At 49.0% G+C, this 12,514-nt stretch overlaps 7 protein-coding genes across 7 annotated transcripts; all 7 read right to left on the bottom strand.

The window, feature by feature from the left end:
- Positions 1 to 26: 26 nt before the first annotated feature.
- On the bottom strand, positions 27 to 569 carry SAMD00019534_116120 (hypothetical protein; the record flags this gene model as incomplete). The annotated part of the gene is made up of 2 exons (XM_012893299.1): positions 27 to 308; positions 414 to 569. Coding segments are annotated over 2 exons (438 nt in total), but the record flags the coding sequence as incomplete, so codon positions are not given.
- A 651-nt stretch (positions 570 to 1,220) lies between these two features.
- On the bottom strand, positions 1,221 to 2,977 carry SAMD00019534_116130 (hypothetical protein; the record flags this gene model as incomplete). Its single annotated transcript, XM_012893300.1, has 2 exons — positions 1,221 to 2,577; positions 2,667 to 2,977. The coding sequence occupies 2 exons, from the start codon at positions 2,975 to 2,977 to the stop codon at positions 1,221 to 1,223; spliced, it is 1,668 nt and encodes a 555-aa protein (XP_012748754.1).
- A 5,583-nt stretch (positions 2,978 to 8,560) lies between these two features.
- SAMD00019534_116140 (hypothetical protein) lies at positions 8,561 to 8,830 on the bottom strand (the record flags this gene model as incomplete). The annotated part of the gene is made up of 1 exon (XM_012893301.1): positions 8,561 to 8,830. The coding sequence occupies one exon, from the start codon at positions 8,828 to 8,830 to the stop codon at positions 8,561 to 8,563; it is 270 nt and encodes an 89-aa protein (XP_012748755.1).
- A 159-nt stretch (positions 8,831 to 8,989) lies between these two features.
- SAMD00019534_116150 (hypothetical protein) lies at positions 8,990 to 9,547 on the bottom strand (the record flags this gene model as incomplete). The annotated part of the gene is made up of 1 exon (XM_012893302.1): positions 8,990 to 9,547. The coding sequence occupies one exon, from the start codon at positions 9,545 to 9,547 to the stop codon at positions 8,990 to 8,992; it is 558 nt and encodes a 185-aa protein (XP_012748756.1).
- A 90-nt stretch (positions 9,548 to 9,637) lies between these two features.
- On the bottom strand, positions 9,638 to 10,177 carry SAMD00019534_116160 (hypothetical protein; the record flags this gene model as incomplete). The annotated part of the gene is made up of 1 exon (XM_012893303.1): positions 9,638 to 10,177. The coding sequence occupies one exon, from the start codon at positions 10,175 to 10,177 to the stop codon at positions 9,638 to 9,640; it is 540 nt and encodes a 179-aa protein (XP_012748757.1).
- A 147-nt stretch (positions 10,178 to 10,324) lies between these two features.
- On the bottom strand, positions 10,325 to 10,966 carry SAMD00019534_116170 (hypothetical protein; the record flags this gene model as incomplete). Its single annotated transcript, XM_012893304.1, has 1 exon — positions 10,325 to 10,966. One exon carries the CDS (start codon positions 10,964 to 10,966, stop codon positions 10,325 to 10,327), a length of 642 nt encoding a protein of 213 aa, XP_012748758.1.
- Positions 10,967 to 11,056: 90 nt separating this feature from the next.
- On the bottom strand, positions 11,057 to 11,977 carry SAMD00019534_116180 (hypothetical protein; the record flags this gene model as incomplete). The annotated part of the gene is made up of 1 exon (XM_012893305.1): positions 11,057 to 11,977. One exon carries the CDS (start codon positions 11,975 to 11,977, stop codon positions 11,057 to 11,059), a length of 921 nt encoding a protein of 306 aa, XP_012748759.1.
- Between the last annotated feature and the right edge of the window lie 537 nt (positions 11,978 to 12,514).

Consider the following 12,514-nt stretch of genomic DNA (forward strand, 5'->3'; position numbering starts at 1 on the left):
AAAGAGTTGTTTATACTACTCTACTGTGGCACCAGTGCAACAGACTTGATCTCGATCAATAGGTTGGGGTTGGGAAGTTGGTGAACGGCAACGGTTGTACGGGTGGGACCATTGACAGCGTTGAAGTAGTTGTTGTAGACGTTGTTGAACTCTGCATAGTCCTTCATATCGACGAGGAACACTGTGACATCGATAACATGCTCCAAGTCAGCACCAGCTGATTTCAGAATCGTTCTAATGTTCTCAATGACAGCTCTAGTCTGCTCTTTAATGCACAGCTTAACAGTTCCATCAGCTTGTGTTGTGACCTATTGATTGATTGAATGAGTGATGTTGAGTGAGTGATTGAGTGAGTGAGTGATGTTGAATGAGTGATGTTGAATGAGTGATGTAGAGTGATTGATTGAACTTACACCTTCGTAGGTGTTGTCTGGTCTCCTTGAGGAGATACCACTGACAAAGAGGAAGCCTCCTGCCTTTCTCATGTGAGGGTAGTTGGCCAGTGCCTTTGCACGATCATCAAGAATGTATCCTTCTCCGTTCTTTGACATTATTGTATCTTTAGTGATCTAAATTGAATGATTGATTGATTGAATGAATGAGTATGTATGAGCAAATATGTGTCATTTGTGTGTCGGGAATGAGTGGGATCATGATCACAAAAGGTCGGGAAATTTCAAAAACGTCGTCTTTTGATCAAAGTGATGAGAATGAACACTTACATCAACAGTATGACCGTATGATGCTTTGATGTATAAGTTACCATCTGGTAAGGTATCTAGAGTGAATCTCTTCTTTTCACAAGAGTCTACAACCTTCTTTAGTTGTACTAATGATACTCCTTGTAGTTGTTTGAATGCCAATACATCATTAACATTCAAATAACCATCCTTTGTTACACTTAGACCTTCCTTAACAGCACCATGTCTTAATAAATATGATAAAGTCTTTGATATACGTATTGATTCTGAATCCGTCATTGTTTATGTATGTATGTATGTATGTATCTTGGAGTATGAATGATTATTGAATGGTTTGATTGACACTTCATAGGATACCAAGTTGATCATCATGTTTGGAAATGAAATTCTGGAAGAATTCCCAGACTTGTTATTTATATGATCAATCAAGATTTTTGATCAAGATATATGAGTGCACTGAATGATCAATCAATCAAGGTTTATGATCAAGATATATGTTTGATGATGCAATCAATATATTTATTGTGTAAAGAGTTGGTTGGCAACTTTTGGATCACGTTGATGTAGGTAGTCATAGACTGTTTCGTGGAAGATTGACATGTTCATATCGGTAGTTGACTTGATAAGATATAGTGATGTGATCAGATTGTTGTAATTGTTCTCTTTTACCAACTCGCTTAGAATTGATTTCCAGAACCAGTCACGTCGTTCATTGACCACATTGTTGAACTGTGGCGATACGATGATCTCGCGACAACTGTTGGCCGAGTTGCTGTCCGATGAGTGCTGACACAGGAACTTGACCACCGTGAAGTATATTGGTGAGTTGATCCTGTTGTTGCGCAGCAGGTAGTTGAAGATCGACCAGGCTTCAGCCACGCGACCGTCCATCAGCAGCGCCTTGATCATAAAGTTGTAGAATATGTCCTGTGTCTCGGCATTGTGGAAGAACTTGTCCTTGGCAATGTTGAACAACTTCATCATCCTCTCCGAGACATTGTCCATCTTGAGCAAGATCTTGGCGTAGCACGTGGCGGCGGCCGGTGTGATGTAGCGCGGACACTCGACCCATGCCCTGTCCCAGAAGTCCTCGACCTGGTCCAGCGGCATCATAGTGAGCATGTGTGTCAGCGTGACCGATTTCATGATATAGAATGCGTTGGGCGTCTGCTTGAAGAAGTCGATGGCCAACTGCGCCAGCGCCGGATCGCCAAGTCGCTCGTAGGCAACCGAAAAGCTCTCGATGATCGCACTGAACAGCTTGCCATCGAGCGGCAGATCCGTCTTTTGGAACTCCTTGAGCAGATACACCAAACACTGTCCCGTCTTCTCCTGGGCAAAGGGCATGAACAGGGTGTGATATGAGACGATGTCAAACTCTGTGCCCTGTCGCCTCATCTCGTCAATGATCGCCAGACACATCTGGAATTGGCCGTTGATGGCAATGCGCTTGATCAGCTCGTTGTAGGTTGTGGAGTCGACCATCGACTCCTTGTGCGCCTTGGCCAGTGTCTCGAGCACCTTGTCCATGGCGCCAGCGTTGGCGTACGTGTTGATCAGGTTGGTGTATGAGAAGTTGTCGGGAGCGATCGCGGCAAAGAGCTCCTCGACGCGCTTGACATTGCCCTCAGCGGCATAGTGCGACATCAAGGTGTTGTACACGAAGCGCTTGTCCGTGTCCGTATCGGTGGGTTCGACAAGCTTGTGATAGTTCATGTACACCTCCTCGATTGACTTTGACGACGCCTTATGTTTCTTCAATGCATTGATCACCAAGTTGTGGAACTTTGAACTCTTTGACTTCTTACTCAGTCTCTGTATGTTATAGAACTCCATTACCTGTGCTTCATTATCAAGTTCCAGAAGTCTATGTAGTCTATTCATTCATTCATTGGTTCATTCGTTTGTTCGTTAGTTGGGTATGATCATACTCGCTGAATTGATCAATCAATCAATCAAACATACCCTCTAAATCCGAGGGCAGTGAATGGTGCCATTCCGTCGGGTCCTGCTAGTACTTCATCTTCTCTTATAACCTTCACCATCTTCTCACTCAGGAAGACTGGAGATGCTTGTGTCTTGGTTGTTGAGGATTTTGAGGTTGAGGATGTTGAGGTTGAGGATGTTGAGGTCGAGGCTGAGGTTGTAGTTGATGTCGATGGTGTATCAGTGTTGTTTGATTGATATCTTCTTTCTTTGTTATCATTGCTTGATCTAGGTCTAGATGTTGATGTTGATGATGTTGTTGAGTTGCAATGTTGGTGACCCAGACCCATGTTCACAACGCTAGAGTTACAAAACAACAAACATGAAACTGAAGCAATGTCATTCCTCAATATGAATTGAATAGGCTTAACAGCATTGTATGATGATGTTAACAGTCTTCTTGTTGCATTCATCATCTCTTCTCTTTATCTGTCTCTCTATCTCTATCTCTATACTTCAGCACAATAATTTGGATAAATGAACTTTCGTTCGTTTTTGACCTTTGAGCCAATAATCAACCAAACTCTAAAGATTCATGGAACTTTGTGATCAACAAAGACAACAACACGTATATGTATCTGTACATTATTCTCTCTCAACTGCCTTCCAAGGGTGCCTAGTTGATTGAATGAAATGTAATGGCTTGACATTGAAAGTAAGTTAATGTGAGCTGACTGCCACAGTGCTATCAATGACATTAGTGTTGCCATGGTAACGAACAGACACCCAACTAACACTTGAACACAACAGGACTAGGACTGGTAGTAGTAGTAGTAGTAAAGTAGTCGAGGGCCACAGTAAACAGACATGGTTACATTACAAACTCAAACATTGTAGCTCAAGTGATGGTTGGTTGGTTAACGATGTTTACAAGTTCGTCACCCTCCACTCCTTTAAATCACACTAGGCTTGTTCCAACTATTGAACAACTTGCTCGCACAACAAACAACAACGTGTTGTTGTTGAAACATCTTAAACACCCTCGCCCCAGTCTCCAACAACAACAACCAAACCATCTTGTTGTTGACGCTAACATTGTGTATGATGTTGTTGAACATATCATATCATTATGGAGAATGGTCAACTATTGATCTTGTATGGATGCGTGTGTTACTGTGGGAATGCATTCATACACACTTCGATTGATTGATTGTTGTGCTAGCTAGCTCCAATCGATCAAGCCCAGCAGGGGCTAAGCCCCACAATCAATCAACACACTCATTCCACTCCACACAATTACAAACAAACTCAAGACCCCAACAATCAATCAATCAATCAATCAACTATTATAACACATATATCCATCCAATGAATGTGTGCTTATCCACTCACTCCCATATGTAGTAGTAATATTACATCACTCACTCATTCATTCATTCATTCATGCATTCAATCATTCATTCACCACATCATCAACCATACCCAACCAACTCAACTCACAATATTGTCAATGAAGAGTTCATTGAAGTCATCCATGTTGTGTTGTACGGCATATACTTTATCACACATCCACTATCATATGCTACTACTTCTGCTACTGCTGATGCTACTGAGCAAGAGGTGTGCACTCATACTCACACACAACAACAACAAGTATTACTGGCGTGCTAAGAGATGTCGATGGCGATTACTGATCAGGTTGGCACGGCACGTTGTGGGGCTACAGGATGCCACCTACCATACCGTACCCTGGCTCCCTAGAATGCCCCTCCCAATTTCCAGCACTGATACCAAGGCTGTAGACTGAAATCCAGTATACACTACACTCTACATTGTGATTGATTTGATCAAGTAACAACAATATTCCTTCCTTTCCTTCCTTTCTTTCAAGTAAAGTCAAGACTACTTCTTTACAACTCAACATCTCACTCACTCACTACCTCTCTCAATCAATCAAACTATTACCAGACTTTAACTTAAGTTACAAAGAAGACCCAAGTCCCCTTCCAACAGTCATCCACAATCCTCAATCTTTGGTCAACCAACCAAACTTTTAAAGTTGTTATAGACAGGCAAGGCATACTTTCTTCCTTCTTTAACAAGTACTGATGATGGCACTACCATCATCAACTTCCAATCGATTGTGGCTAAATGCCATACTCTTCCTGGCAATATTACTTCTACTCTCTGGATCAACGCATGGTAGGTTATCGATTCGATTAGGATTGGATTTGATTGGATTGTTTGACCAATGGATATTGGATAATAATTTTTCCTGGATATCAGCTGATCAAATTGATCACGTGACTTTTTGGAAATTCCAAACACATAAACTAATACTTAAATCCATCAATCATTATAATTATAGCCCAGAAAGCAGAGGAACCATTTGCATGCAGAACGGTGAAATGTCCACCTGGCCACATTTGTGTTCAGCCAAGGGATGACCTCCCAACAATGTGTCTGCCATATTGTGATTTTATTACCTGTCCTTACGAGACAAAGTGTCACGTCGATCTGGACACGGACGAGGTCAAGTGTATACCTGATCCAGACTTTGGAACAACCACCCAGAATCCTCCTACAAAGCCCCCGACGCCCCCAACTACTGAGGCTGGCACCACACACAGGACCACAAGATGTCCAACCACTGGATGTACTGATAGCAGCAGTGAATCATCAGAGTCGTCTGAATCGTCTGATTCCACGACCGGCACCACGTCCACAACCTCGTTGCCTACCACAACTTCCACTCCAACTTCGTCCACCTCCCCATCCACGACCTCTGCGCCTACTTCGTCGCCAACCACGTCGTCGCCAACCACAACTTCGGAGCCAACTACGACCTCGGAACCAACGACGACTTCGTCACCATCAGGCACAGCTTCGACATCGGCATCAACCTCAGCCTCGACAGCTTCAACCATAGTATCAACTGTGGCCGGTGCAACAGGTACAGCTTCGACTCATGGAACAACAACTATATCGACTGCATCGACCCTTGCTACGACATCGGCCTCGACCACTACCAAGCCGCCAACAACCGCATCAACTGCATCGACAACCAAGCCACCAACAACGTCTGCCTCCACGGCCTCGACAACCACACCTCCACCCAATGACACTACCAAGCCATCTACCGTCTCTAGCCCACCAACTGGTCCTCCCACTACTCACCCAACCACCGGAACAGGTGCGACCACTTTGACCACGGCAACTGGCCAGACTACCAAGCCTCCAACTACGTCGACAACAGCCACCACGGCTACTACAACAACTGCAACAACAGCCACCACAACCCATACCACAAACAATCCCACTTCCACTTCGCCAACATCTGTGTCTCCATCTTCAGAGGCTACTTTGGCAAGTACCGCCACTACCGCCACTACCGCCACTACCGCCACTACCGCCACTACCGCCACTACCGCCACTACCGCCTCTACAGCCTCTACAGCCACTACAGCAACTACTGCCACAGCAACTGCCACCACTATCGCTGGAACGGTAACAGGTGGAGTCACTGTTACTGGCGTTACAACGTCTCAACCTTCTACCATTGTTGGAGTGACCACTGCAACTACAGTCACAGCCACATCAGCCACTACAGCCACCGCTACTTCCGCCACGGCAACTGCTACTTCCGCCACGGCAACTGCTACTACCGCTACTGCAACGGCTACTACAGCTACAACTGCTGGAACTGTCACTGGAGTTACTACCTCGCAGCCAACTACAATTGCTGGTACTGTAACAGGTGGAGTCACTGTCACTGGTGTCACAACATCTCAACCATCAACAATTGTTGGAGTGACCTCAGCAACAACCGTCACAGCCACATCAGCCACAGCTAATACAACATCAGCCACTACTGCCACGGCAACGGCTACGACCGCCACAACTGCTGGAACTGTCACTGGAGTTACTACCTCGCAGCCAACTACCATAGCTGCAACGGTAACAGGGGGAGTCACAGTCACTGGTGTCACAACATCTCAGCCATCAACAATTGTTGGAGTGACCTCCGCAACAACAATCGTCACCGCCACAGCCACTGCGACAGCCACTGCCACGGCAACAACCTCCACACCCACTGCGACATCTGCAACATCAGCAACAACTGCTTCGACAATCATTGCCACAGTGAGTGCTGGCACAACCTCGACACCTGTTTCAACATCAACTGCAAGCTCAGTCACTGGTATCACAACATCGCAGCCAACCACCATTGCTGCTACAGTGGCGACCACTGCTGTGACAACCTCGCTCCCAACATCGGCAACAGGATCAATCGCTCAAACTGTGGCGGCCACAGGCATCACTACCTCAGAGCCCACATCGATTGCAAGCACAATTGTTACCACAACTGGAGTCACCACGGCGACAACTGCCACTGCGACATCTGCAACTGCTACTGCAACCACTACCACACCAACTTCGGCCACTGCTTCGACTATCATTGCAACCGTCAGTGCTGGAACAACCTCCACTCCATTGACAACTTCAAGTGCTGGAACAGTCACTGGCGTCACAACATCGCAGCCAACCACCATTGCTGCTACAGTGGCGACAACTGCTGTGACAACCTCGCTCCCAACCTCAGCCACAGCATCCATCGCTCAAACTGTTGCCGCAACAGGCATTACCACCTCTGAGCCAACATCGATTGCAAGCACTATTGTGTCCACAACTGGCATCACCACTGCAACAACTGCCACCACGGCAACAACTGCAACCACAACACCAACTTCAACATCGGCCACAGCTTCGACGATCATCGCCACAGTGAGCGCTGGTACCACCTCGACACCATTGACAACCTCAAGTGCTGGAACAGTCACTGGTGTCACAACATCGCAGCCAACTACTATTGCTGCAACAGTTGCCACCACAGCAGTGACCACATCTTTGCCAACCTCAGCCACAGCATCAATTGCCCAGACTGTTGCGGCCACAGGCATAACAACCTCAGTGCCAACTTCGATTGCAAGCACCATCGTCACCACAACTGGAATCACGACGGCGACAACTGCAACTGCCACCTCAGCGACTGCCACTACCACCGCACCAACAACGGCTACAGCTTCCACAATCATCGCCACCGTTAGTGCTGGTACCACCTCAACACCAGTGTCAACATCAAGCACTGGTACAGTCACTGGTATTACCACATCTCAGCCCACTACCATCGCTGGAACTGTTTCCACGACTGCTGTGACAACATCTCTCCCAACCTCAGCCACAGCTTCAATTGCTCAAACTGTTGCCGCGACTGGCATCACTACCTCAGAGCCCACATCGATTGCAAGCACCATTGTCACCACAACTGGAATCACCACGGCAACAACTGCTACTGCTACATCGGCGACTGCAACTGCGACATCAGCAACTGCAACTGCAACCTCGGCAACGGCTTCGACGATCATTGCAACCGTCAGTGCTGGAACAACTTCCACACCTTTGACAACTTCAAGTGCTGGAACAGTCACTGGTGTCACAACATCGCAGCCAACTACCATCGCTGGTACTGTGTCGACCACTGCCGTGACAACCTCACTTCCAACATCAGCCACCGCATCAATCGCACAGACTGTTGCCGCGACTGGCATCACCACCTCAGTGCCAACTTCGATTGCAAGCACCATTGTCACAACAACTGGAATCACAACTGCCACGACAGCCACCGCAACATCTGCAACGGCAACAGCCACCTCGGCTACTGCCACAGCTACTTCAGCGACTGCAACTGCCACTACCACCGCCTCCACCATTATTGCCACAGTTAGTGCTGGTACTACCTCGACACCACTGACAACCTCAAGTGCTGGTACAGTCACCGGTGTCACAACATCTCAGCCAACTACCATCGCAGCGACTGTGTCGACCACAGCTGTAACAACATCACTCCCAACATCGGCCACTGCATCAATTGCTCAGACTGTGGCCGCTACTGGAGTGACAACATCACAACCAACCTCAATTGCCAGTTCCATTGCTGGTACTGTTGCGAGCACTGATGCAACAGGTACAACTATCACCGCCACTACTCTCGCGACAGCATCAATTGCCACAAGTGGTCCGACAACCTCTAATCCAACCTCCATCGCGAGCTCAGTTGCCAGCACTGATGCCACAGGCACAACAATTGCCTCAACCACCACTCCAACATCGGCCACAGCCACCTCAACAGCCTCGACCATCATTGCCACAGTGAGTGCTGGAACTACCTCTACACCAGTGTCAACATCGAGTGCTGGTTCAGTGACTGGTATCACAACATCTCAGCCAACGTCAATTGCTGGAACCGTGTCGACAACAGCCATTACAACATCACTCCCAACATCGGCCACTCAATCAATTGGTCATTCGATCTCATCAAGTGGTGTGACAACCTCAGAGCCAACTACCATTGCAGGTTCTGTTGGAAGCTCAGTTGCCAGCACTGTCGCCAGCACTGTCGCCACAGTTACCAACTCAATTACCAACTCAGTTGCCTCATCGATTGGATCAATTGCCAGCTCTGTATCAGGATCAGTTGCATCAACAACTAGTGCTACTGCTGGAACTGTCTCTGGCACTGTTGCCACCGCTTCCACAACTGCACCATCAACTGCAACAGCCACTGCTGGATCAGTATCAGGCACTGTTGCTACTGCCTCTGGTACAAGTGCCACTGCCACAGCTGGATCTGTATCGGGTACTGTTGCCACCGCAACCAGCGCCACTGCCACAACCACTGTTACCGCCGGTACTGTCTCTGGCACTGTCGCCACTGCCACTAGTGCAACTGACTCGTCAGCAACCACCGCTACAGCAACGGCCACAGCCACATCAACAGCCTCGACGATCATTGCCACCGTGACAGCCGGCACTACCTCAACACCAGTGTCAACATCAAGTGCTGGTTCAGTGACTGGCATCACCACATCGCAACCAACTTCAATTGCTGGAACTGTGTCGACAACAGCAGTGACAACATCACTCCCAACATCGGCCACTCAATCAATTGGTCATTCGATCTCATCAAGTGGTGTGACTACCTCAGAGCCTACCACTATTGCAGGTTCTGTTGGAAGCTCAGTTGCCAGCTCAGTTGCCAGTACTGTCGCCAGCACAGTTGGAACAGTTGCCAGTTCAGTTACCAACTCGGTTGCTTCATCAATTGGTTCGATCGCCAGCTCAGTATCAGGATCAGTCGCTTCAACTACTAGTGCTACTGCTGGTACTGTCTCTGGCACAGTTGCCACCGCCACCAGCACCACCGCCCCATCCACGGCCACCGCCACAGCTGGATCAGTCTCTGGAACTGTTGCTACCGCCTCTGGTACGAGTGCAACAGCAACTGCAGGATCAGTCTCTGGCACTGTTGCCACTGCTTCAACAACTTCCCCATCCACGGCTACAGCCACTGCTGGCTCAGTATCAAGCACTGTTGCTACTGCTTCGGGAACAAGCGCAACTGCAACAGCTGGATCAGTCTCGGGCACTGTCGCCACAGCGACCATCGACACCGCATCCACCACAGCCACTTCAACAGCTTCGACGATCATCGCCACAGTGAGTGCTGGAACAACCTCCACTCCAGTGTCAACATCAAGTGCTGGCTCAGTCACTGGTATCACAACATCTCAGCCAACCTCAATTGCTGGAACAGTGTCAACCACTGCTGTTACGACATCACTCCCAACATCAGCCACTCAATCAATTGGTAATTCAATCTCATCAAGTGGTGTGACAACCTCAGAGCCTACAACCATTGCAGGTTCAGTTGGTAGCTCAGTCGCCAGCTCAGTAGCTAGCACTGTCGCCAGCACAGTTGGAACAGTTGCCAGTTCAGTTACCAACTCAGTTGCTTCATCAATCGGATCGATCGCCAGCTCAGTCTCAGGATCTGTTGCCTCATCCACAAGTGTAACTGCTGGTACTGTCTCTGGAACAGTTGCTACTGCCTCCACAACTGCACCATCAACTGCTACCGCCACAGCTGGTTCAGTCTCTGGAACTGTTGCTACTGCCTCTGGTACTAGTGCTACTGCAACAGCTGGTTCAGTCTCGGGAACAGTTGCCACCGCATCAAGCACCGCGCCATCAACGGCCACCGCCACAGCTGGTTCAGTCTCAGGCACTGTTGCCACCGCTTCGGGAACAAGTGCTACTGCAACAGCTGGATCAGTCTCGGGCACTGTCGCCACAGCCACAAGTGCTACTGACTCGTCAGCTACTACCGCCACCGCCACAGCCACAGCAACTTCAACAGCCTCAACCATAATTGCCACAGTGAGTGCTGGAACTACCTCTACTCCAGTGTCAACATCAAGTGCTGGTTCAGTGACTGGCATCACAACATCACAGCCAACCTCAATTGCTGGAACTGTGTCAACCACTGCAGTGACAACTTCACTCCCAACATCGGCCACTCAATCAATTGGTCATTCAATCTCATCAAGTGGTGTGACAACCTCAGAGCCGACCACTATTGCCGGTTCTGTTGGTAGCTCAGTCGCCAGTTCAGTTGCCAGCACTGTCGCCAGCACAGTTGGAACAGTTGCCAGTTCAGTTACCAACTCAGTTGCCAGTTCAGTTGCTTCATCAATCGGTTCGATCGCCAGCTCAGTTTCAGGTTCAGTAGCATCGTCCACAAGTGCTACAGCCGGTACTGTATCGGGAACAGTTGCCACCGCTAGCAGCACAACCGCCCCATCCACCGCTACCGCCACAGCTGGATCAGTCTCTGGCACAGTTGCCACTGCCTCAACTACTGCCCCATCCACGGCCACAGCCACAGCTGGATCAGTATCAGGTACTGTTGCAACAGCCTCGGGAACAAGTGCCACTGCAACAGCTGGATCAGTATCAGGAACTGTTGCCTCCTCAGTAAGCTCAGTTGCCAGTTCAGTGGCCAGTTCCGTCGCCTCATCAATCGGTTCGATCGCCAGCTCAGTCTCAGGATCAGTTGCCTCATCCACAAGTGTTACAGCTGGTACTGTCTCTGGAACAGTTGCTACAGCCTCCACAACAGCACCATCAACTGCTACCGCCACAGCTGGATCAGTATCTGGAACTGTTGCTACCGCCTCTGGTACCAGTGCCACTGCCACTGCAGGTTCGGTTTCTGGCACAGTTGCCACTGCCTCAACAACCTCCCCATCCACGGCTACCGCCACCGCTGGCTCAGTATCAGGTACTGTTGCCTCCGCGACCAGCGCCACGGCCACAAGTGCTACTGACTCGTCCGCCACAACTGCCACGGCCACAGCCACTTCAACAGCTTCGACCATCATTGCCACAGTGAGTGCTGGAACTACCTCAACACCAGTCTCAACATCAAGTGCTGGTTCAGTGACTGGCATTACGACATCTCAGCCAACGTCAATTGCTGGAACTGTGTCAACCACTGCAGTGACAACATCACTCCCAACATCGGCCACTCAATCAATTGGTCATTCAATCTCATCAAGTGGTGTGACAACCTCAGAGCCTACAACCATTGCAGGTTCTGTTGGAAGCTCAGTTGCCAGCTCAGTTGCCAGCACTGTCGCCAGCACAGTTGGAACAGTCACCAACTCAGTTGCCAGTTCAGTTGCTTCATCAATCGGCTCGATTGCCAGCTCTGTTTCAGGATCTGTTGCATCAACAACTAGTGCCACCGCCGGTACTGTATCCGGTACAGTTGCCACCGCCACCAGCACTACCGCCCCATCCACAGCCACAGCCACAGCTGGCTCTGTCTCAGGCACTGTTGCCACCGCATCAGGTACAAGTGCTACCGCCACAGCTGGTTCAGTCTCTGGCACTGTTGCCACCGCCTCCACCACCGCTCCATCCACGGCCACAGCAACAGCTGGTTCTGTATCAGGTACTGTTGCCACTGCCTCGGGTACAAGTGC

This window comes from Acytostelium subglobosum (assembly GCF_000787575.1).
Source record: "Acytostelium subglobosum LB1 DNA, scaffold: scaffold33, whole genome shotgun sequence".
Lineage (NCBI taxonomy): Eukaryota > Evosea > Eumycetozoa > Acytosteliales > Acytosteliaceae > Acytostelium > Acytostelium subglobosum.